The following is a 25,592-nucleotide window of genomic DNA, read 5'->3' on the forward strand; positions in this document are numbered from 1 at the left end:
CTTGTGGCACCTTAGAGACTAACAAATTTATTTGAGCATAAGCTTTCGTGGGCTACAGCCCACTTCATCGGATGCATGTTGGTTGTTTGCCTAATTTAATAGAGGGGGAGCGTGTCAGGCCACCAGTGCAGAAGCACGCACGTGCACACAGGCGTGTGCATTTTTCTCTCACGTGTGAGCCCCCCTGTGTATGTGCGACCGATGCGGGTGAATAGGCGCGTGCAACACTGTGTGGCCATGTGCTCGTGCGTGACTGGGGCATGAGTCAGTGTGTAAATGCACATGGGTGTGAGCACCTCTGTGGCTGCCCCCTCCCCCGCATGTGTGACTGCACACACAGATGCACGAGGGCATTTGCACACGTGCCGATGCACAAACACGGGCCAGCAGGGGCCCAGCCTGGCACACACACCGAGTTCGTCTGAAACATATGGGGCTAGTTAAAGTTTCCTTCAGCCTGTCACAAGTTTTCTCTGCTCCTAGATGACCCGCAAATGACCCATCATGAGCTAACTGGAGCAAATCTCTCCTATACCTCTCAGGCACAACTATTTGCTTGCAAAATTCACCAGGAAGCTGCTTTTTTCCAGAAGGAGCTTCCCCAAATCATACACCATTTTGAATAAATAAAACTGACCTTTCCTTCCCCAGGAGGGGTCTGATCCTGTGTAGGAATCCTGGTCTGTTCCAAAGTAATATCACTTGACTGAGCCGATATAAATTCTTTCTGTGTTTCACTTAAACCTGGAACAGTCTCCGGTAGGAAAGAATCCTCAGCTCCTTCCTCAGCTGGCAAGCTGCCATTCTCAACAAACAATAGCTCAGGGGAATTCCCCCCCACCTCCGGCGCACCTCCCTGACAGCAGGCAAAGTAGAGGAATCAGATCCATGCTAGTTATAACATTAACCTGATTGGACATAGTTACAATGTCATTACCTATCAAAATATCAGCAGGTAGCAATTCCTAATACCAACCACAATATCATCCTTAACATTTTCCCACTCCGGTGGATTTTAGCCAGAGGCACAGTCATTGAAAACTCAGCCAAAGCTAGAAGATTTATACTTCTGCCAGGCAATTTATCTTTTATCACAAAACTTTCTTTAACCAAAGTAACATGAGATGCAGTATCACGCCACCCAGTACATTCAACCCCATTTACTTTTACACGCTTAATGAACTGTTCACTATCATCCCACGACTCAGTTCTAATATAATTTATGAGGCCATTTTCCTCTCCCACAATTTCCTCTGTGGCTAATGTGGTAGCATTAGCACTTACATTGGTAGCAGTGGAACCCATGAAAGGGGTTGCGGGTGCAGGTTGTGAGGTGGTTTTAAGCCTTGAGCAATTTGACTTTATATGGCTAGGGATCCCACCTTCATGGCAAACAATTGGCTTCCCCGTAAGGTAAGAGGTTTTAAAATCTGGGCTCCCTGGAGATTTTTTAACACAGTTGGGGTTAGGTTTATTCTTAAATCCTTCCTCCCTTGTAAACTGGAGATTGCACCCCTTTCGAGCCCTTGACTCAACATACTCATCCACAATTTCTGCTGCCATCAAAACCGTGGAAGGTTTTTTTGTCACAAATGGCTGCTTTGACATCATTGGTGACCACCCATAATAACTGCTATTGCATCACCAAATGTAACAGCTTATCAAAGCTGCCATCAGCACCCGCCCCTATTTTTTTACATAACAACGCAGTTTATGCACATATTCCACATGAGTTATATTGTCAGACTTTTTAAGATTTCTCAACTTTAAGCAATAAGACTCAGGGGTGATTTTAAACCTTTTCAATACAGCATGCTGTGTCATGGGGTCAAGCAATTCCCTGGCGTATGTGCTTTGCCATCAGTTCTTCAGATGAACTGCAAATTTTTGCTTGCAACTTCTGCGTATGTGCCGTTTGAGGTGTCTTCGGGAATGACATGCAGTGGCTCTTGTTTACAGTTCCTTTGTTACTCATGAAGAGCTAACCTATGGGTGTTTCTCAGACTCACAGCATGTTTAAGTTACAAACATATACAAAATTTCATAACTCCGCACACGTTGATTCACACATTATAACAATATAATAATACTCAGCAGATTATAACTAGACATACTTTGTACAAGATTTATCACAATTTTGTGAAAGTGGTGACCATATTATTTAGGCGGTCACCTTCCCCTTTAGAACATCACAGCTGCGTGTGAGTCTTCTTGCTCTCAGTGAGGGAGCACCTTTTTTCCTGACACTTCCGTCAAAAATGACTGAATCATTTGCAAGTAAAGAAGGAATGAAAAAAAAAAGACCGTTTCTCTGATAAGAGAAAAATTTTGTGACTTTTTAAAAACACCTCTAGCGCCTCAGCAGAAGGTGATAGAAACTTGGGATTTGGCAGGGATGTAGTCATAGATGTGCCTTTAATTGTTCCATGAAAAACTGAATTTGATTCAGATGAATTATAAGAATTTTTAAAAAAACATACTTCATGCATGTACACTGGATCATGTTAAACAGTAAAAAATAATTCTCTCCCCAAATTCCACGTGCACTGGCCCTGTATGTCCATTTTCACTAAGTGGGTGATATATCCAGATTCCAGTGAATGTACACATTCTGCATAACAAAATGGAATGGAATTTCAGTTTTCTTACATAGAAAATTGCATAATGTGACCTGTGAATGTATGTAGTTTTTGTGTCAGGCCCTAAGTGCTTTGGATTTATTGTGGTTTGTTTTTATTGACAAACTCTTTCATAAGATTCTTAATCACCCTTATTTTCTTTGTTCAAACTGAGGAAACCACTTTGATAATGCTTTCCTGGACTACTGCCTGTTCCAATCTTATCTTCAGTAGTATATTTATTTGATGAGTGTGGCACTAGGTGATATTTAAGAAGTTTATTCATAGCTGTCAAGCATTAAACACACAGTAAATTTGATGACAAATGCTACTGGCAGAAAGTAGATCTAAAGTCAAAGCAAAGTGCCAACTTTTGAGCATAACAAAGGGAAGAAGGAGGATCTGGGGAACTACAGGCCAGTCAGCCTCACCTCAGTCCCTGGAAAAATCATGGAGCAGGTCCTCAAGGAATCAATTATGAAACACTTAGAGGAGAGGAAAGTAATCAGGAACAGTCAGCATGGATTCACCAAGGGGAAGTCGTGCCTGACTAACCTAATTGCCTTCTATGATGAGATAACTGGCTCTGTGGATGAGGGGAAAGCAGTGGATGTGTTATTCCTTGACTTTAGCAAAGCTTTTGATACAGTCTTCCACAGTATTCTTGCCGCCAAGTTAAAGAAGTATGGGCTGGATGAATGGACTGTAAGGTGGCTAGAAAGCTGGCTAGATCGTCGGGCTCAACGGGTAGTGATCAATGGCTCCATGTCTAGTTGGCAGCCGGTTTCAAGCGGAGTGCCCTAAGGGTCGGTCCTGGGGCCGGTTTTGTTTAATAACTTTATTAATGACCTGGAGGATGGTGTGGACTGCACTCTCAGCAAGTTTGCAGATGACACTAAACTGGGAGGCGTGGTAGATACACTGGAGGGTAGGGATCGGATACAGAGGGACCTAGACAAATTAGAGGATTGGCCCAAAAAAAACCTGATGAGGTTCAACAAGGACAAGTGCAGAGTCCTGCACTTAGGACGGAAGAATCCTATGCACTGCTACAGACTAGGGACCGAATAGCTAGGTAGCAGTTCTGCAGAAAAGGACCTAGGGGTCACAGTGGACGAGAAGCTGGATATGAGTCAACAGTGTGCTCTTGTTGCCAAGAAGGCTAACGGCATTTTGGGCTGTATAAGTAGGGGCATTGCCAGCAGATCGAGGAACGTGATCGTTCCCCTTTATTCAACATTGGTGAGGCCTCATCTGGAGTACTGTGTCCAGTTTTGGGCCCCACACTACAAGAAGGATGTGGAAAAATTGGAAAGAGTCCAGCGGAGGGCAACAAAAATGATTAGGGGTCTGGAGCACATGACTTATGAGGAGAGGCTGAGGGAACTGGGATTGTTTAGTCTCCAGAAGAGAAGAATGAGGGGGAATTTGATAGCTGCTTTCAACTACCTGAAGGGGGGGTTCCAAAGAGGATGGAGCTCGGCTGTTCTCAGTGGTGGCAGATAACAGAACAAGGAGCAATGGTCTCAAGTTGCAGTGGGGGAGGTCTAGGTTGGATATTAGGAAACACTATTTCACTAGGAGGGTGGTGAAGCACTGGAATGCGTTACCTAGGGAGGTGGTGGAATCTCCTTCCTTGGAGGTTTTTAAGGCCCGGCTTGACAAAGCCCTGGCTGGGATAATTTAGTTGGGAATTGGTCCTGCTTTGAGCAGGGGGTTGAACTAGATGACCTCCTGAGGTCCCTTCCAACCCTGATATTCTATGATTCTATGATTCATAACTTCTCTAAACAGTTTATTGTTCTTAGGTGAAGAAACAAGTAATGTTGGTAATTCTTGCTGGATAGGCTTTTGAAGTCCAGCGCTAACAGTAGAGATAGCTCCTGATCACTAATTGCTTTCGAATTTTTCCAATTTCTACCTAGATTTTTTTGCCTGTTCGAACTCCCCAGACCCAGTTCCCCACTTGCAGACTCCCTGCCGGTCGGCACTGTGCAGGAGAGGGTAACTGCACTTGATGGCTGCTGCAGCTGTGGAGTGGTGGAATGAGATGGGCAGGGAGCCTGCCAAGACCATGGACTGCTGCAGCGACAGGACACTGGGAATGAGGTTGCATCTAGGAGTACTGGCCCCTCCTGACCCACTCCCACTGTGTGTGCCAGGCACCCCTTCTTCTCCCCAGGCCCATCCCTCCCTGATTGCTGAACACCTCCTCACTCGCTCTTCTCTGTGAGAAGGGGTGCTCCCTCCTCCCCTTCCCCCATTCATTACTGAGTGCTGGGCATCCCCTCCCTACTGTCTGAAAAAGATACTTTGAAAAAAACACTGAGAGCCTACGCCACCCAGGACTTTTGGAATTCACACTGAAGCCCCTTACAGAGCTGTAGGGTTTAAGGCCAGAAAGGATCACCCCAGTTCAACTAGTCTGATCTCCTGTATATCACAGGCCACCAGCACCTGCACCCAGCACAATCAACCCAACAACCACAACTAGACCAACATATTACAGCCCCAGGAGACTAGACAGTTGCATTCAGCTGACAGAGGATAGGAAGGACAGAGGTGCGCCGGTGCTTAAGGCCCCACAATGGCAGGGAAATGGTTAAGTGAGTTATATTACATGTAACTGCACAAGTCACCAGTTGTAAACTGTTTATTTTTAGAAAGAAGTTTAATTTTTGGAATGGAGATTAGAGATAATGTCTAACTCCTAATTGTCTTTATTTGTTGCTTTTTTCCTGTCCTCCCAGCCCCAAATATTAATACTGATATTTATCCAGAAAACAGCAAAGCTAATTTTTGGCACTGGTTTCCACCTGTTTTTAAATTGTTGAGATAAACACTGATTAATTCCTGGGAAAGTAAGCAAACAAACAAACAGAAACGAAAGGCCTTATTTATAGGACCTGAAACTTCAACCAGGACCCATGTGGCTTTCAAAGTGGTATTTTTCTTAGGTAAGTCAAAGACTCATGTTCATTTACTTCCCTTTCACACATTATTTATCTCTAAGTGCTCTGAACTTGACTGTGTTAGCTCCTTACCTGTGTTATAAACTGGAATCCACTGGTAGAATTCATTCTTGTAGGGAACTGTGTCAAATTCACTGCATTGCATCTGACGAAAGGTTGGTGTGTCTCGTCGACATGGGAGAATGTTACACATGCGGTAGCGTTTCCTTTCTCCAGTGCAATACTTTCCTCCAAACTGTGGCCTAGAAGTAAAGTATGAAGTTTTGGGGCTTTAGAGTCTGTATGAAAGTTAGGTGTGTTTTATTTTAAATTAGTACATTCATAACAAGGTGCTGAACACTGAAGTCAATGGGGACTTGACTTCTCAGTCACTTAGGGCAAGTCTACACTTGAAATGCTGCATCAGCACAGCTGCACCAATGCAGGTATGCTGCTGTAGCATGATAATGAATCTGCTCTATGCCAACGGGAGAACTCTCTTCCATCGGAGTAGTTAATTCACCTTCGAAGAGGCAGTAGTTTTCCCGCTGACATAGCGCTATCTACCGGGGGGCGGGGGGAGTTGGTCAATATAACTATATCACTCGGGGTGTGGATTTTTCACACCCCAGAGTGACATAGTTATACCAATATATGTCTGCAGTGTAGACCAGACCTTAGGCACTTTGGAAAATGTGACACATAGTGTTATTTGTTTAAGACAGTAACATATAGATAGTTCATCATGAGCTCAACCATGTCAGGAGCTGATCACTCCTTGGAGTTAGGCGCCTACCTACCTTGGAGGATCTGGGCCCTAAGTGTTTCCGTCCTTTTTGAAAATGAGACACAGGCGTTTTTAAAAAAAAATTGCCCTATACATACCTATTTTACTAGATTCTTAGAATCCATCACCAGGATCTCTGAGACTTCAAATGAAGCTGGTTTAGGATCAAATGTGACTTGTAAGTACTCATCAGCTCTCAGGAATAGGCCACTAATCTTTACCCTCACATAGTTATTGAGGATATTGCAAATTATCCAAAGTAGTATCATTAAAACAATGTTTCTGATGTTTGTATTAATCCTGCAGGTGAAGATTTTCGTCTCTCTTGGGTGGAAGTAATTTCCATGGAAGGTAAGAAAGACTGAGAAGCAACATGAAAATTGTAAAAGGCAAAGCTGGTGAATTCTAGACAGGGGTGTTTCTATGGGGAGAAGTGGATTCAATGGTTGTCTTGCTGCAGTAGCTGTTAATAATATGGTGAGAAACAAAAGTGTCCCTATCCTCACAAATACCCATCAGACCTCTCAAACACCTTGCATTACATACAAAAAGCATTGAAAGGGTTGGTGATGAACTGTGCACACAACTTACTCTGGGTTATTGCAGGGTCTTTCTGCGCTTTGAACTCCTGCCCCACATGTCCGTGTGCAATGGGACCAGGAGGACCATGTGCCCCATCCACCATTTATCATTTCTGGATTCTCTCCCACTGTAATGCACTCCGCGTTGAAGCACCACTGAATAATAAAGAAAAAGCAAATACAGAGGATCAGAAAATTATCAATGCAAAAAAAAAATGCAGACTGATGAACGCTTAAATTAAAACCTAGTCAGCTGTGCGTGCTGAAAACCATTTAATCAGCTTTGTTGATCTAAAGATGACCTAGAACAGTGGTTCTCAACCAGGGGTACACGTACCCCTGAGGGTACGTAGAGGTCTTCCAGGGGGTACATCAACGCATCTAGATATTTGCCTAGTTTTACAACAAGCTACATAAAAAACACTAGTGAAGTCAGTACAAACTAAAATTTCATACAGACAATGACTTGTTTATACTTCTCTATATACTATGCACTGAAATGTATGTGTAATATTTATATTCCAATATAAATTTATTTTATAATTATATGATAAAACCAGAAAGTAAGCAATTTTTCAGTAATAGTGTGCTGTGACTATTCGTTTCCAAATCCCTACTTTTGAAGAAAACCATCTCTCCTGTGGTCCTTTTGTATTTTTATGTCTGATTTTGTAAGCAGGTCATTTTTAAGTGAGGTGAAACTTGGGGTATGCAAGACAAATCAGACTCCTGAAAGGGGTACAATAGTCTGGAAAGGTTGAGAACCACTGACTTAGAAGAGGTAAAATCCCCTCATCCTGTCATAGACTACATCAAGCAACATTTCCTCAGCAAAATTCTATTGACAACTGTTGGTCATGACTAAACGATTTGGCGGTTCCTTCAGACCTTAAACTCTATGACTCTCAATGTCATTCATATTTTGTATATATCTATTGCTAGAAACGTAGGCATCTTCCATCTGTATTCTATTGGAGATGGAATGGAAAAGTCCTTCAGTTAGAGACCTATGGTGATAGGTCACTGAAAGGAAGTGTGTGATGAGATGAGATGGGTTCAAATTCAGAGGAGACATAAATGGTGGTGTAAGTTACAAATGGTGCACATAAATGTAACATGGCACAGCTAACCAACAGAAGGTGCTGTAGTAGGAAAAGAAACCAAAAGAGAATGTACAAAGTGTAAAATAAAGCAGTTCGTCTCTTCCCACACACAAGGTCAAATTCTGATCTAAATTACACTAGTATAAATCCAGAGTAATCTCACTTAAGTTCTGCTTCATCCACTGTACATCCTGCATATAAATAACTGTCATGGGTTTTGGCATACACAGAATAATAAGTAGTAGAACCTATTTATCTAAAGGCTTAGAAAAACGTGTACAATACTATACCATATTATTTAAGAAATAGTAAATGATCATGTATTTAAAGACTGTGGTTCAGATTTTCATCAGATGTAAGTCAGCATAGTTCCACTGACTTTAACAGCCCTAAGCCAGTTTACACTAGCTGAAGATCTAATCCACTGTATCACAATCCGTAAGCACGAGAGCAGACAGCTCAACTGTGCAAAATTAATATAGTCAACAGTTTTTTATGGACAGAAATGATCTTATACAGGTATTGTTAGTCCGAGTGTCAGAATCATATAAATAGAGCAGTACTTAACAATTACCCTTTGCAGGTAAAACTAAGTTTTTAATATTTACCATATGTATATTCCCCCAAAAGTATTTTACAAACTTAAACTAATATATAGATTATCCTAGGATAATTTAACCACCTCTGAGGTGACATGGAAGAAGAGTACCATATCCAAATGAAATCTCAGGGGGAAATCAAGGGGCACAGGGCAATTACCTGAGCTGGAATTTGGCCATAACACTGTGCTTAACACAATTTTTCTTACAAAAAATGCCATGTTAACTTTAATGACCTCAGTCGTGGCTTTTCTATTCTATTAGGTTCCCATAATTTGCTCATCACTGTATTAGTTGAGCCCCTTCCAGTAGAGCATAAGCAATGTGACTGACATCTATCACATGTTCACTCTTTTGCCCAGCGTTTGCAGGCCATCTCTGCCAGGCTTCAGGAGTGCAGAGGAGCCACTGCAGTGCTAGGGTCCAGGTGGTTGGAACCACCAAACTCCCATATACCCACTCCAGGGTGGGAGGATGAGGAGGAAAAATTACAAGTCACTGCTGTGCAAAAAGGAATCAAAACTAACGTTATATAACAAAATGGTCGGGAGAAATTGAGCTGCTGCCTTCTTTCACTGCTGGAGGCAGAAAATCTGGTGGTCTGAACTGAAGAGCGGGGCTTAATCCTGGAGCCTCCAGCAACAACTTTGGAGCTCCTCCGAATTCCACAGGTGGGAGGTATTGCCCATTAGTGGTGACTGAGGAGATATTCTGTGCAACAGAATTGACTTGAAATGAAGCAAACATGATTTCTGCTCAATTAAATTATAGCCAATATACAGCTCCTGTAGTTGCTTTATATAAGTAATTAAACAATAGGAAGTACTGTCACTGTATCTTTCAATCCCCTTCTCTCTCTGTGAAGATGTTTAGCTAGTTCAGATTCAGTATTTATTCTGATAGCCTTAGTTTCTATTCTACACACCACTAAACTTAGTTGACAACTTGTTCCACGTGTTTACTATACTTTGATTTAAATAATCCAATGAGTTCTTTACGGATCTGAAAGATTTCCCCTGGTGTCCACCATAGAAAGACCACCCCCATCACAATAAACAATATTCTCCTCCCCTCTCCTCAGCAGTGTTTCCCATCCATTTAGACTAGATCCTCAGCCTTCCCATTGAAAGTATCTGCATGAACCCACTATTCCCCCAACCTTTCCTTCTTTTCCCTAGGTCGTTTCCAAATCCCTACTTTTGAAGAAAACCATCTCTCCTGTGGTCACCTGCTCCAATCCACTACTAGTCCAACAATCATTAGCCCTGCACTGATTCATGCTGTTATGCTACCCTGACTTAGAGGCATCCTAGAGTGAATTTTGCCACTGGCAATCACCATGCAGCACCAAGGAGCTGAGTCAGCATTTGGTTATTTTTCCCTGCCAATGGAGGATTTTGCCCTACAGGGTATTCAGTGGTGCTTTGAAATGTAAACATCCCACCACACTGTTCACCACTTCCTCTGAGAAACTAATCCTCAGCTAAATAACTGAACATCATCTCACTGGTCAGGAAAACTTTCCCTTTCTTTCATTTCATTCCACTTCTCTTAGTTTAAATTGCAGTTTCATTCTATGAGTCCGAACGTTGAACCTCTGAACAAAGGTTTCCTGTTGAACCCATACTGTGAGCTAGACTGTGGTGCCTTGGTGGGGTCCTGCTGCATCAAAACCGTTGACCTGCCTGAACAATAACACCAGCTGGCTCAAAACTGAATATCTTTCATGGAATGTGTTATGAGCAGGGGGACTGTAAACTTTCAGGGCTTGTCTACACATGAAAGTTATTCCAGAATAAGGTAGGTTGCAAATGTAAAGTGGAATAACTATTTGGGAATAACTGTGTAGACAACCCCTTATGGGCAGTTTGAAGGGGCTGCAGAGGGAATGACCCACTTTGCCACAGAACCACAGCGCACTGACTTGTTCAGGTAATGAGACTTTAGTCATGGAGAGGAAATGGATTTATCTCATGAAATCCCGATTAAGGACATAATCCTGAGAGGATCGGAGCACTCATGACTCCCACTGAAGTGCTTGTCATGTTTTAGGATTGAACTCCCAAACCATTTAATAGCTATGCATTTCAAATCTTCCTTTACAAGACAGCTAGCGCAATAATTACACTAGGGAAATTTCACCGGTATGGAGTCTGAGGGTGGTGCTTCGGGCTCCAGCAATGCGACAAATTCAGAACAAGACTCAGGGGCCTGACTCCCTTAGTGAGCAGAGGCTGTGGACGGCTTTAAGAAGTACTGAGGTTATACCTTACAGTCCCTGTGAACTAGGAAGTTGAGCTCCTGCTGGCTAGCAATAGGCATGGATTGAAAAGAAAGCTATTAGTCCTCTCAGTTGGAAGAAAAACAGTAAAGTAATGATAATAAAAGCAAGCGGGAAAAGGTCAGGGTTTAAGATTAATAACAGAGAAAAATGTTACTATGAGTGAACTCCATTAAGCAATAGAAAATATGAAAAGCTGGAGGCTGAAAAACTCAGCAAAACAAAGATATGAGACATCTCTCAGGATGCCACTTAGTTTAATCTGGAACAAATGACAAAACCTGTTATGTCACAATTAGGGCTGTAAAGCGATTAATTTAAATATTTTTGGATGTTTTCTACATTTTCAAATATATTGATTTAAATTACAACACAGAATACAAAGTGTACAGTGCTCACTTTATATTTATTTTTATTACAAATATTTACACTGTAAAAAACAAAAGAAATAGTATATTTCAATTCACCTAATACAAGTACTGTAGTGCAATCTCTTTGTAATGAAAGTTGAACTTACAAATGTAGAATTATGTACAAAAAATAACTGCATTCAAAAATAAAACAACGTAAAACTTTAGAATCTACAAGTCCATTCAGTCCCACTTCAGCCAAATCGCTCAGATAAACAAGTTTGGTTACAATTTGCAGGAGATAATGCTGCTCACGTCTTGTTTACAATGTCACCTGAAAGTGAGAACAGGCGTTCACATGGCACTGTTGTAGCCGGCATCACCAGATATTTACATGCCAGATGCGCAAAAGATTCATATGTCCCTTCATGCTTCAACCACCATTCCAGAATATATGCATCCATGCTGATGACGGGTTCTGCTCAATAATGATCCAAAGCAGAGTGGACCAACACATGTTCATTTTCATCATCTGAGTCAGATGCCACCAGCAGAAGAAGGTTGATTTTCTTTTTTGGTGGTTTGGGTTCTGTAGTTTCGGCATCGGAGTGTTGCTCTTTTAAGACATCTGAAAGCATTCTCTACACCTCGTGCCTCTCAGTTTTTGGAAGGCACTTCAGCTTCTTAAACCTTGGGTCAAGTGCTGTAGCTATACTTAGAAATCTCACATTGATACCTTCTTTGTGTTTTGTCAAATCTGTTGTGAAAGTGTTCTTAAAACGAACATATGCTGGGTCACCATCCACGACTGCTATAACATGAAATATATGGCAGAATGCGGGTAAAACAGGAGACATACAATTCTCCCCCAAGGAGTTCAGTCACAAATTTAATTAACATATTATTTTTTTAATGAGCATCATCAGCATGGAAGCATGTCTTCTGGCATGGTGGTCAAAGCATGAAGGAGCATATGAACGTTTAGCATATCTGGCACGTAAATACCTTGCAATGCCGGCTACAAAAGTGCCATGCGTGAACGCCTGTTCTTCCTTTCAGGTGACATTATAAATAAGAAGCAGTCAGAAATATCTCCCGTAAATGTAAACAAACTTGTTTGTCTTAGCAATTGGCTGAACAAGAAGTAGGACTGAGTGGACTTGTAAGCTCTAAAGTTTTACTTTGTTTTGTTTTTGAGTGCAGTTGTGTAACAAAAAAACACTCCTACATTTGTAAGTTACACTTTCATGATAAAGAGATGGCACTACAGTACTTGTATGAGGTGAACTGAAAAATACTATTTCTTTTATCATTTTTACAGTGCAAATATGTGTAATAAAAAATAATAATATAAAGTGAGCACTGTACACTTTGTATTCTGTGTTGTAATAGAAATCAATATATTTGAAAATGTAGAAAAACATCCCAAAATATTTAATAAATTTCAATTGGGGTTCTATTGTTTAACAGTGCGATTAATTGCAATTAATTTTTTTAATCACTGTTAATTTTTTGAGTTAATCACGTGAGTTAACTGCGATTAATCGACAGCCCTAGTAACAATTCATTTTTTCTGATCTTCATTTTCATACAAGAGAAGCCCATAATCACCTTCTTTTCTCCACATCTAGTTCCATCTGCGGCAGCATCCAGTTTTGAGCGGCAGGAACCTTTCACTGAGCACCAGAGTGTCTGGCAAATATTCTGTAAGAAAGAGAACAAACTGCAGCTGCCTTCAGAAGAGTTGAACTCCCAGGCCACGATTTTCACAAGTCATTAACAATTTTTGGGTATCTCAATTTGAGATACCTTTTAGGGGCTTGACTTTCAGAGGTCAGGATGCTTAGACCTTTTTGAAAGCTAGGCCCCTTTAAAGTTATCTCAAAATCAGAAACTCCAAATCTCTAGTCACTGTTTACAATTTTAGCCACAGAACAACTTTAAATTTACTCCCCATTAGTGTGTTGTCATAGATCTGTGCACAAATACAAAACTGTGAATATATTGTATCCAGCTGACTGAATTCAAGTTCTCTTGAGAGTTTAAAAGTTCTCCCTATTGTCTGAACTGACATACCTCCCAAGCACCCACTGTTCATTGGAAAAATTTCTTTACAAAGCTTGGGGCATATTGCCCATGCAGAAGCAGCCTCAAGAGGGGAAAACGTACCATGGCCACCTGACTGTGTTTTCTCTTCATTAATCATGCTGTTGGAAGTATGTTTGACTTCTCCTTACAAGTGTCTCACCTTATTGACAGAATATTATTGCTGCAGTACCTACAGGCCAAATCCCCAAGTCTTCACTCAGTCTTAATCAGACAAGCACCTATCCATTTCAGTGGGCATTCACCTATAAAAAGACTGTTTACAAAATAAATTAGAACCTCAGGATTGGCTGGTAATTCTGCTTTTGGAATTAGGTTTCTCTGCACTATACATTTTTCATTGCTGCCTAATGCCTGTAATTTAGATTTAATCCTATGTACCTCAATTTTCATCCCTTTTTTGTTTTGTTATATTGTAGGTTTTTTCTTCCTATTGTACATTGAGCAATTTACAGTGTGTGTGTGTGTGTGTGTGTGTGTGTGTGTATTAGTTACAATGTATAAATAACTTTATACACACACACATATATGTTACTATTTAAAATTAAAAATGGGCTTTAAGGGGCAAAATCTGGATGTAGTTCAGGAGTTTAAACCCTCCAAGCATACAAATTTCAAGTAAATCCAGATCTAGCGTTTTGGTTCAGCCTTTCATAGACATGGGGTCAGATTATCAAAACAGTTCAGCATCAACTATTGGGGACCAATTTTCAAGAAAGCTCAGTTCCTATTTTGGCACTTAAATAATGGCTAGATTTTCCAAAGGACTCAGCACTTATCAGTTATCATTGTGACAACAACGTGACAAGTACTTTTGAAAATCTGACCCATAGGGTCTACCAGCCACATTCAAATATGAATTTGGATTCCAAAGTTTGGATCTTGAGTTTGGCCTATCTCTGTTTAAATCATTCACAAAGTGTTTGTTTCAAGTGAGTTGCTTGTTACTTATGTGTATTGTTTGTGGGCTCCTATTATGATCACATATTTAGAACACTGGGAAAGAAAGATGATGACAGAGAACTACTCAAAGTATTCTAAAAACTTCACTCAAAGCATGGTACTCTGAGGCTATATTATTATTGCTCATTTAATTGATTTTAGGTGAAGCAAACATGTCAGTGGCTCCCTTGAAGTTCCCTATTTATTATTCAATACTAGCATTGTTTAGAGCAGGGGTTCCCAACTGTGGGCCATGGCCCAAAGGTGGGCCGCGACAGTCCTGGGTGGTCTGCCAGCGCAACTGCATTTGCCAGTCAAGCTCTTAGTAAATCTTTAACTCCACGTGACTCATGTAATCGAAGTCAAAGCTATATAAATGTAGTGTTTTGAGCTGTTTATGTTGGACAGAGTATAGAAAAAACTTTATTTTTTAAGAAACAAGCTGCAATATGTCAAGTTTAATTCTTACGAGTAAAGTGGTGCATTTCACTGCAAGGTAACCTAGCAAAATACGCACAGTTCACCATTTATAACTGTAAAAAATGGCAAGCAGTATTTCAATCTGACATGGATCGATTTATTTTTCAGAAACGAGAAGGGTGCACTGGTGAAGAAGATAATGAAAGTCCCAGACCAGCTACAGAAACACGAAATGAGCCAGTCAAAAAAATAAAGAAAGTGGTAAGAAAATATGATAAAACATACTTGAAGTTTGGATTCTCCTTTATTGGATCATCTGAGTACCCGTTGCCTCAGTGTAGTATAAAATAACTGTTATTTTATATTTTTATTTACAATATTCAATTCTTTTCTAATTAATACAGATTAGGGTTGGGTCTTTACTTACACAGCTCAGAAATGCAGATTTTACACTAAAAAAATTGAAAATACAATATAGTGTTCAAAGCTGGACATCTATTGTGTTTTAAAGTCAACAAATAATAACACAATGTGTTTAACAATTTTGTTAAAATTGTTGCATTGCTTATTGTTCAGTTTTATACATTTATACATTGCGTTTTCTATGTCTGAATGCCACATTTTACTCTCAACATTTTTTTAAAGTGCAGCTTTACTAAAACTGTTTGGTTTCAAAGATCTTGAAGCATATCTTTGAGTGCATATTGCTAGGAATTTCTATCATTACACATGGTTACATTAAAATGAAAAGGAAACCAACACTGTTTATTTACTGTGTTATAGATTATGTGTATGTAATAATTAAAATTAATAATTTTCCTAAATAAGTGTTAATAGTGGGCTATACTGCCAATTGCAGATGCACAGGTGGGCCTCAGGGAAAAAAAGTTTGGGAATCCCTATTTAGGGGGCAGTTGGGGACACTACATTTTCTGAATGTAGTCGCAGAGTTAAAATCTGTTCTGGCTGAGTGGTTTTCTACCACTGTGTATGAAAAGTTTTGTTCTTTATCTATTATATATGGAGTATGTTTTGTTCTTTTTCAACTATGTGACGGGTACTCCGCCACTATATTTCATGTACTCAAGAAGAAATACACAGTTGATAAATGTACTTTTAGCTTTCATCCACTAGAATAGCCTGTTCGATTACTAGACTAGGGCTTTAAGATGAGCACATCCTGCTGCTGGTAGTTACATTTTCACGCTAGGCAAAAATCCATAGATGTTATAACCAAATATTATCTTCCATTGAAAAAATGAAGGATTTAGGCAGGAAACTCATTAGCTTTAATAGAAGTTATCCACATAAATCTCCATGCATATGAATTCCCCCCCATCATTAATAATGCTAGGTTAAAAAAAAGATACTACACACACCAAAGAAGTAGCATTGTTCAGTGGGCAAATGTGGGAGTGACAGTCAGAAACTCATGGCTCTGAAATTGATACAGTGCATGACAAGTCATTTATTTATTATCAGCAGTGTGCGAGGCACTTTACACACATGTATGAAATCAGGGTCTCTGCCTTGCAGAGCTTCCAATCTAAATGACCTCTAACCTCAGAGGCTAAACACCAAATTCCAATCTCATTAAAATGGGAGTTTTGGAGATAAAGATTCAGCGACAAGACATTCATAACCACAGTTTCAAAGGTGCAGATCACCTGCAGCTCTCATTGCATTAAAGGGAGCTATGGGTGCTCTACTTCTTGGAAAAATCTGCCCATTAATTTGTTTCAATTTCTTCCTCAGCATAATAGGGATACTATTTACCTACTTCACAGGCTGCCGAGTATAAACCTTGCTCAAAGTGATCATTTCAACATAGAAAACCCTTGGCCAAATTCAGATAAATACAGCTGAGTGTAAGCAGACACATCTCTAATGGGAATTCACTAGACCTGTAAACAGTGAGGTAAGTTACACATTGAGTGCAAGTTAGTCAGAAAGCGAGAGTTAAGTCAGGAGCAGCAAAAGCTCCCTAAAAGTGGGGGGAAGCCACAGATGCATGAATCATGCCCCCCCCGCACTACACCTTTTCCCCTGAGGCCCTGCCCTTATGTTGCCCCTCCTCCCCGAGCCTCGCCCTCACCCCTTCCCCTGAGGTTCTGTTCACCCTCTGCCTCTTTCCCCCAGCCCCAGCCCCCCGCTCACTCTTCTCCACAACCTCTCCCCATCACTCGCTCTTATGGCTGGTAAAAAGTGATCTTTGGATGTCCTTGTTAATTTCATTTGATGCAAGCCTATATGAAAGGATAGTTTACTGGCAAATTGGGACAGATTGAAGAGTCAAGGGTGTGTAAAATTAACTTAGGCTACATCTGGCATAGCCCTCCCACTTTTAAAAGTGATGGGGCCATGGCCCCCAGCCCCACCCCCATTCCGGCACCCTTGCGTTAAGTAGAAAGGGCAAGGCAGTGTAAATCTCAGCCAGCCCTCTCATAGAATATACCTGGGGTACTTCTACACCGCATGCTTCTTTCAGTGGCATATGAGTACAGTAGAGTACACACACAAATAGCGCCCCCTAGCATGGCTATAGCTAGAAGAGTAGACTGAGGCATGGCTGAGGTGAGTAGAGTAAAGACATGCCTGAAGGGTGTGGATATGTACCTGAGTATCTACCCTACACAGCTCCCTTCCAGCCCAAGCTGTGCCTCCTAGCTACACAGTTGTTTTTAGCAGTGTAGTGTCCCACTGCCTCCCTGCTGCTGGAGCCCTTCCCTGACGCAGGGAAAGGCTCTGGCAGTGGAGAAAGGCTCTGGCAGCGGGGAGTTGCTGAAGCCTTTCCCCAGAGCTCCCCCAATGCCAGAGCCTTTCACCGACAAAAGGGTTACCCACCACAGTGTGGCTGCTGCTGCCCTTTCATTGTGGCATGTAGCTACACATCTGTTGATCACTTGACGATTACCTGTTCTGTTCATTCCCTCTGAGGCACCTGGCATCGGCCACTGTCAGAAGACAGAATACTGGGCTAGATGGACCTTTGGTCTGACCCAGTCTCACCGTTCTTATGTTCTTATACCCTGCACATCGCTGACAGTGCTGTGTGGTGTAGACGTAGCCTAAGTTAATTTTACACACCCTTGACTCTTCTGTCTGTGCCAATATGCCGGTAAACTATGCTTTCATATAGGCTTGCATCAAATAAAATGAATAAGGACATCCACAGACCATTTCAAAATAATCAGTGTAAAATACCTCACTTTTTGTTGATTTCATTGTAGGATTAAACAGAATACACAATTCATTGCTTGTGCATTATTACTTGCAAAATATAGGCCTTGCAGTAAAAATGCTACAAATTAATTTGCTGACATATATATAGTGATAAATTAACTAGTCAGGAGATGCCAAATGCAAAGGCCTAGTAGCTTCACATTCAAGCAGAAGCAGAATTAACCAATAATACAAAATGATACTTTAATTTCCTAGAGTAAGAAAAGATAAATTACAGCTGCAAAGAACAACTGTGAAACATGTAATGAATGCATTATATCTATCCATACTGTTCATTCTGATTGAGAAGATTAATCAGAAATGTACAATACCACCAATAATAATGAGTACATGAGGATATACATAATGATCATAATGAAAAACAAATCTGGATGATCCTGGCAAGCCACTGTTTCTAGGTCATTAGGGACTGATGATGGACTCCTTACTTGGTAAATCACCTATTGCCTTCAATTGTTCACACAAGTGCCTCCCTGCATGTGCAAATGAAGGCTTTTGTAAGCATACTTATTGTACCCCCACCCTGAACAATCTGGCCCATAACAAAAGTGGGCAAACATATGACATACAGGGCCAAATACTACTCTGAGATTTGTTCAGGTGACTCTCACAGAAGTTGAGCAAGTGTATCCAACTGAAGAATTTGGCCAAATGACAGCTAATGGGACAGAGGCGTCAAAATGCTTAACTTACTTTTGAAAATAACTTCTAAGTCAAAGACACTTTATAATTTTACCCAAGATTTATAATGTACGTTTAAAAATGAAACCACTTCACCACTGAAATGCAGTTAGCTGTGCATGAAAGAGAGTAACCATTCTATAATATACAAGACCACTACAAAACAATTTAGGATAGCCATATTCATTTGAAACTGGAGAAGAATTTGATGTAGGCAGAATATAATTTCCCCAAACTGGAATTTAGTCAGGTCACAATAAGAACTAAAAGCTTAAATTCTTGTTAGTAAAATAGATTAAAACAAATAGCACTTACATCCACCTCTTCACAGAAAGTAGCAGTGGGGCCGTACTGCAACTGGCATTGGTGATGTACATCATAGATAACTCCTGGGGCAATGAGTGGTGACTTTAAATCTTTCTTTTTTGGGATATCATCTAGACAGAATCCCCATCCTCGGCTAAAGGTGAAAATTGGAAATTTAAAAACCACACAAATGTGCTTTTAATTTTAATTTTTTTTCATAATTCATCTTTAAATTTCTAATCATTAATGGCACTTTCCCATGTGGTCTTTAGGAAACAACACTTCCAGATTCTAAGTCGGGCACGGGGAATTTAGCAAATAACTTCTTATTTCCAATAATGTTTTAGGAACCTCAGATAAGAGCAAAGTACTTCAAAAAACCTGGGAGTACCTGACATTCAGGAGCAGCCTGGGTATTAATATCTGGTATCTTTACCCCCCCCCCCCATGGCATATAGAAGGGGCCCTGAAGTCTGCAAAAGCAACAGAACTTGTGTGGTTCTCCTTTGTGGCGTATCATGATTCCTGTGACCTCAGCAGCTCTTTCCTTCTCCTGAATTATAAAGAAGGGCTCTGCAGCAGCTCTCCCCATTTCACCTTGCAGTGGAATTTAATGGCGGCAGAATGTAGTTTGTTAAATTGGAAATAGATTCAGTCATTGGAATGACTTCAGTGAAAGCTGCCGCCACTCTCAACAGTGTTGAAAGTCAGATTAGAGGCATCTGAAGTTGGGCACCCAAAATTTGAGGCTCCTCTAATAAGAGGTCACTTTTGAAAAATGTGAGCACAAGTGATTTGTCCAAGGTGTCATAGGAAATCTGTGTCAGGCCCTCATATACCTTAGCCAAAAGGCCATCTTTTCTCCCAGTAACCATGTGATAGCTGTAGGTTACACCAAGTTTTCAACTCAGATTGTTGAAATCTAAGTCCAATTTGAACATTGCATAATGTAACAATTCTTCCACTATCCACTGTATCGTACTTGGTCAGATTTGGGTGTGCCATGACATGGGAACCAACAACATACCTCAAGGATCCTCAAAGGAAAAAATAATTAAGAATTCTCCTCAACTCTGTGTCACCTCACATAGCATTCCATTATTCCAAGTGGACATAGTATTCTAATCACTCACTCTAGGAAACGTGTGATGTATTCCTTGCTGCACGGGGACCAGGTGAGTGGAGAAGGATCATACTGTAGCTGCCGCGACATAATGTATGGATGTCTTCCAATAGGTTCACAGTCATTCTGTTTTCCATCATGCTGGATACCAAAACTAAAAGAAGTATTACCGAGCACAGGAAATAGTCATTATAGCTGATAGTTACACAGCAACTTTCTTCCAAAGATCCCAAAGTAATCAGGAAAACATATAGGTATCACTTCATACATGAGCTAAAAGTACAACAGAAGTCAAAACTCTTGTTGACTTCGGTGGGCATTAGATCAGGCACATAATGCACATAAGTGCCCCCAGGCAGAAAGCAAAGAGTAAACTTCCCTAGTTGAAACTCGGGGAGAATTTTAGGGAGTCAAAACATAATTATCCAATCTGGCTTTTGCCAGGCCCCATAGTTTACACCCAGTGCTTAATTTTTAATGAAAGAGGTGTCAAGAATCAAGCAATTAGGTGCTGGGAGTCAAGCAATATTTTTACTTTTATAACTGACGCGGCAAGCCCAGAGGTGCCGGGGTTATGAACTGCCAAGCCTAGAGATGTCGAGGCTCAGCCCTGGCAAAAACTAAGCACTGTTTACACCCCGACTCTTGCAAAAGATTCCAGGGCAATTTTAATAATCATAGGTACTCATGCCTCATCCACACGGCAGTGCCCTTTAGTACCCTGCAGTGAAGTTAATTTGGTAATGATTCAGAGGGAAGGGTGCCACCTGGAGAATGCTCATACCACTTTCTGCAGCACCTTGTTTTTCAGGTCAAAACCCAGTTTAGACTATGAAATTGGTTGAGATCACAGTACTGAGCAGCGTGGCTACAAGTTTGGGGTTTGCAGTGAAGGACTTTCAAAGACAGGACTGCAAGTGCTGGAAGTCTGGGACAATACTGAAAATAAATCTCACAAAAATTGCAGGCCAAATTTTGCTCTTGATTAGTGTGCTGTAAATCAAAATAACTCCATTCACTTCAGTATAATTATATCTGACTCAGATCAGAATTTCTTCCTTCCTTTCTTTCTAAAATAATTTCAAGAATGTCACTTTTTATTGATTTAGACAGAGGCATTGCTTCCCACATTGTCATATATTCATGAATGGATTGGTGAATTAGCCTCTAATCTCCTCCCCATCTCTCTCCCCAGTTAATAATACTGTGCATTGTAACAGACCTTCCCCACAGCAGGTCCTCCCCCAGCTGTTCATAACTCAGTCTTGTCTAACCTCTGCAAAGCTTTTGTCAATCCTTGTAAAAGATTTACTACTCAATAACTTTTAACAATAATAACCAAACATCCCACTGAAAGACCAACATGAAAAAATTGTCACTGTAGCTCAGTACAGCACCACACACGGTGACTGTCCAAGGAATCAAAAAAAACCCAATTACTTTAGACACGTTTATTTTTTGAAAACATCACTGTTAAATCATCCCAGTATTTCAAAAGCTTGGGTGGCTCTTTCCCTCTTCCACAACTTTGTTTTTTTCTTACTTATTTTTAGATTTATATAAGGTGCTCCTCCTCACCCCATCTCTGAGGGTGTATGCAAAAATGAATGTCGAAATCACCTAGCCAAAGCTGAAAATCTCTGCCTAAAATAACATGCATTGGGTACCAGAAATGACTATGACTGTCAGAAAGAGAGCTAGAGCTGGTCAGGAGGTTTCCATCTTGAATGATTTTTCGACAGAAAATGCAGTTTCTGCAAAACTGAAATTTTCCACATGATAATTTTGATTTGACAATTTTGTTTCAATATTCCATTGTTATAACCAAAAAGGAAAAAAAAGTATCAAAGCGCTATGGCCTGTGCTATACCAAATGATCACAATGGTCCCTTTTGGCCTTGGAATCTATGAGGGAAATACAATTTTAAGATAAACATATAAAACACTGAATTAGACCTAGCTAGACTCTGCATTTTACATCCAACTATACCTGTGTCCAAGCTCATGTGCAATAGTGAATGCCAAAGGCAGCCCAGAATCTTCATTAATATTACAGCTCCGGTGAGGTTGGCACATACCAGATAGATGAGACAAACCTAAGGTTTCACAAGGACGATTCATGCCAGCACAGATGTCCTTTCTGTAAACACAGAGAAGACTTGTAGGTAAGAGTTTGAAACTGCGTGTAATGCTGCTCACAATGGACAGTAAACCTCCATATCATCATATATTTGTTGTCCATTTGTATTTTAAGCAAAAGACAGTATGTCTAACATTTATACCACTATGTAGGACTTATTATTTATTAGTAAATATTTATATTGTGGTCATGCCCAAATATCCCAGTCAGGATTGAGGCCCACTTGTGGCAGGCACTGTACCAATAAAGAAAAGAGACATCCCTGCGCTGAAGGCCTCACAATCTCAGGACACAGACAAAAGGCAAGGGATGGGGATACAACAGACATGCAAATGAATATGGTAAAAAATCGGCATTGCTTAATTAGTTACCTGGATTGCGGTTGTTTGGTTGCATTTTAATTGGGGATACCACTAGGGGAGGAAGAGAGTAGGAAAAGGAAAGAAGGGGAAGAAAAATAGCTGCAGTTTGTCATATGTGTAGCTATGCTCATCAGGCTGGGATTTGTAGGGCTCATTGCAGAGTCGATTCTTAAGGAGGGATCTGAAGGAGAATAAAGTAGTGGTTGTTCAGATTTTATCAGAGAGTTTTTCCAAGGCAGGCAGCATCAGCCACAGCACGTTGGTGTTTGAGAGGCTGACTGGTAGTAGCCAAGGCAGGAAATGCTGGCAGAGTGAAAGTGAGGGTTGACGTCATTTTAAGTTGCTAGATCAGCTTGGCAGCAGGAAGCTAAATTATAAAGGGACTTGAAAGTAAAGACTTGATTGACTGGAAATTACACCATTTTTTCCAGGCAAGCGGTGTGCAAATCCTTGCTCTTGGCTCCAAAAATTCAGCTATTGTGGAGCAGAGTTTTCCATTTGATGCCGAGGAAAAGACAGAATGTGCACATCTGAGATTCAGAACAGTGAAGGTAAATCTTCCTTCCCTGCTCATTTTCCACATCCTTGAGATCTTCTGCACCAATCGGTTTGGATAGAGTTCCTCCCGACTAACAGATGAAGACTGCATAACTAAGTCCTTTGATGATATTATCTCCCTCCCTTTATGGGTATGTCTACACTGGAGCTGGAAGGTGCAAATGATAGGAGAGGGTAGCCACTCTGAGTACAATTCCATCTGAGATTGTAGGTATGTACTTGACCAGCTAGCCCCTCCCACCGCTCACACCAACACGGCTAAACTTCTGTTTTTAGCACACACAGCCTGATTAAGCTAGCATGAGTATATCTACTCCAACTGGAAATTACACCTTCCAGCTCCAGTTTAGGCACATCCTAATTGGAAGTGAGCATGGGGTGACCATTATGAAGGGAGTATTATCCCAGTCTCCTCTTAGACAAGGACAATACCTTATTTTTTGCAATACGTGGTTAAAAATCCCTACACCTTTTGGAAATGCAGGAGAGCATGACAACTGAATAATAAAGGTGCTGGGAATGCTCTACGGAATACTGTCTCTTGTAGCATCCAGGATCCACTTATCTGTTTACTCTAGGCCCATGCAATGAAGAAATCTTTAAATAATATAATACATGGAGATATATCTATCTCATAGAGCTGAAAGGTTATTGAGTCCAGTCCCCTGCCTTCACTAGCAGGACCAAGAACTGATTTTGCCCCAGATTCCTAAGTGGCCCCCTCCAAGATTGAATTTACAACCCTGGGTTTAGCAGGCCAATGCTCAAACCACTGAGCTATCCCTCCCCCCTGTGATGGCATTCTGTGCATGGCTCTGTGGAGCTTCATGGTGGATTATTTGAAGTTTGAGTGGTTCATCCCTGGTAAAGCATCACAGGAAGAGTCATCTTCTAACACTGAACAGGGATTTTTATTAGAATAAGGTGAAGAGTGTGATCCCTAAATCACTCCACTGTAGGCTTTCTGCTTAGAATTTTCCCCAGGTCTCTTATTGCCTGGATTCCTGTTATAGCTTTTGGAAAAAAGTGTTCACAAAAACTAATTAATCTGCACAAGACAATTTCACCTGGAGCACAGCACAGGGCCCACAGGTGGTCGGCAATTGACGTGGTGTTACAGAGGCAGCAGCAAGCCACAGCAGGTGCCTGAACACCTTGTAGGCGTCTAAGATCTGCTCCATTTTTTCCTTTGTTCAGGCCCTGTTCTCAGCCAGCAGGGGAGCACTAATGCTCCCTGGCTAGAGATAAACAACTGAGCTCGGTAAACCAGTAAACTCCTTAGCCAAAAGACTTAGTTATTCTATCTTCATCTATCTGGACTAGTACAAGAGATCAGAAAGGTTACTCCCCCTGTGCAGTAACTGTAGTTCCTTGAGCTATGGGTGCTGTACTACCCACCCTCCTTCCCTTCTGCTTTGGAGTTTCCTTCTGAAGTTTGCAAGTGGGGAAGGAACTGAGGGAGGGTGGCCCATGCAGCCTGATATAGCCTCGGTGCAGGGTACGAGAGTATCAGCCACACATGCACAGGCCGAATGGACACTGCTAATGAAAATCTCTGATCGAAGGCACGCGGAGCACATGCGCACCGGACGTGGAGCACCAATAGGGATGTGACTCAAAGAAGATATTTGTTTTTACTCTGGATATGAAGAGGAACAGTACTAACCCAGAGGTATGCAGCCTACAATGGAGAGAATCAGCAAGTAATCACCTCTCAACCTGTGCAGTGTCCATGTGTGGCGTCCTCTGGGACAGGGCAGTTTTCATTCCCTAGGTTCCGTCAGAGGGGGTGGGTGTGTGTGTGTGAGAGAGAGTTAGGATATTATATAAAGCCAGTTCATTTTGGCAGATTTACCATTAACCGTTTTGGAGACATCTTCTTTTGTTCTAGTTTTTTGTATGTATTGATTCATTTCTTTCCTTATCTGTGTGTCAGTTAGGAACTGTTACTTTGGGTATGTCTACACAGCCAAAAAAAAAAAAAAAAAAAAACCAATCAAATAAAAAATCCAGTGGCAGCAAGTCTCAGAGTCCAGGTCAACTAACTCGGGCTTGTACTGCAGGGCTAAAAATAGCAGCCTAGCCGTTTGGGCTCAGGCTGAAACTTGGGGTCTGCGACCCTTCCTCCTCACCAGGGTTCACAGCCCAGGCTCCAGCTTCAGCCTGAATGTCAACACTGCTATTTTTAGCCCCGCAACATGAGTCCCACGAGCCTATATAGACATACCCTTTTTTTTTTTTGATGGACTGATTAAGCGAAGGACGATTGTTTTTGCTCCTAAGCCAAATCCTTTCGTGTTGGTTGGTGGTCAGTGCAAGCTGATTGGAGCTTTAGTTTTCCTTTTGAAAGTTTTGCATTGGTTTTATTGTGTGGTGCTTAGGGGCCAAATCAAATAAAATATATTAAGTAAATGAAGCAAGTAATGTGTTAGTAACACACA

General features: G+C 41.1%; 1 protein-coding gene across 1 annotated transcript in view; it reads right to left on the bottom strand.

Annotated features, from left to right (window-relative positions):
- The window catches only part of ADAMTS12 (ADAM metallopeptidase with thrombospondin type 1 motif 12), a 263,062-nt gene that overhangs the window by 100,838 nt on the left and 136,632 nt on the right, over positions 1 to 25,592 (bottom strand). The window contains exons 7-12 of the mRNA XM_026649042.2: positions 22,082 to 22,231; positions 20,102 to 20,245; positions 18,978 to 19,122; positions 12,882 to 12,974; positions 6,948 to 7,093; positions 5,663 to 5,832 (exon numbers count right to left, since the gene is read on the bottom strand). Coding sequence (XP_026504827.1) covers positions 5,663 to 5,832; positions 6,948 to 7,093; positions 12,882 to 12,974; positions 18,978 to 19,122; positions 20,102 to 20,245; positions 22,082 to 22,231 — 848 coding nt within the window. The remainder of the gene's footprint in view (positions 1 to 5,662; positions 5,833 to 6,947; positions 7,094 to 12,881; positions 12,975 to 18,977; positions 19,123 to 20,101; positions 20,246 to 22,081; positions 22,232 to 25,592) is intronic.

Source organism: Terrapene carolina, unplaced genomic scaffold (genome assembly GCF_002925995.2).
Source record: "Terrapene carolina triunguis isolate 2854851 unplaced genomic scaffold, T_m_triunguis-2.0 Scaffold69, whole genome shotgun sequence".
NCBI lineage: Eukaryota > Metazoa > Chordata > Testudines > Emydidae > Terrapene > Terrapene triunguis.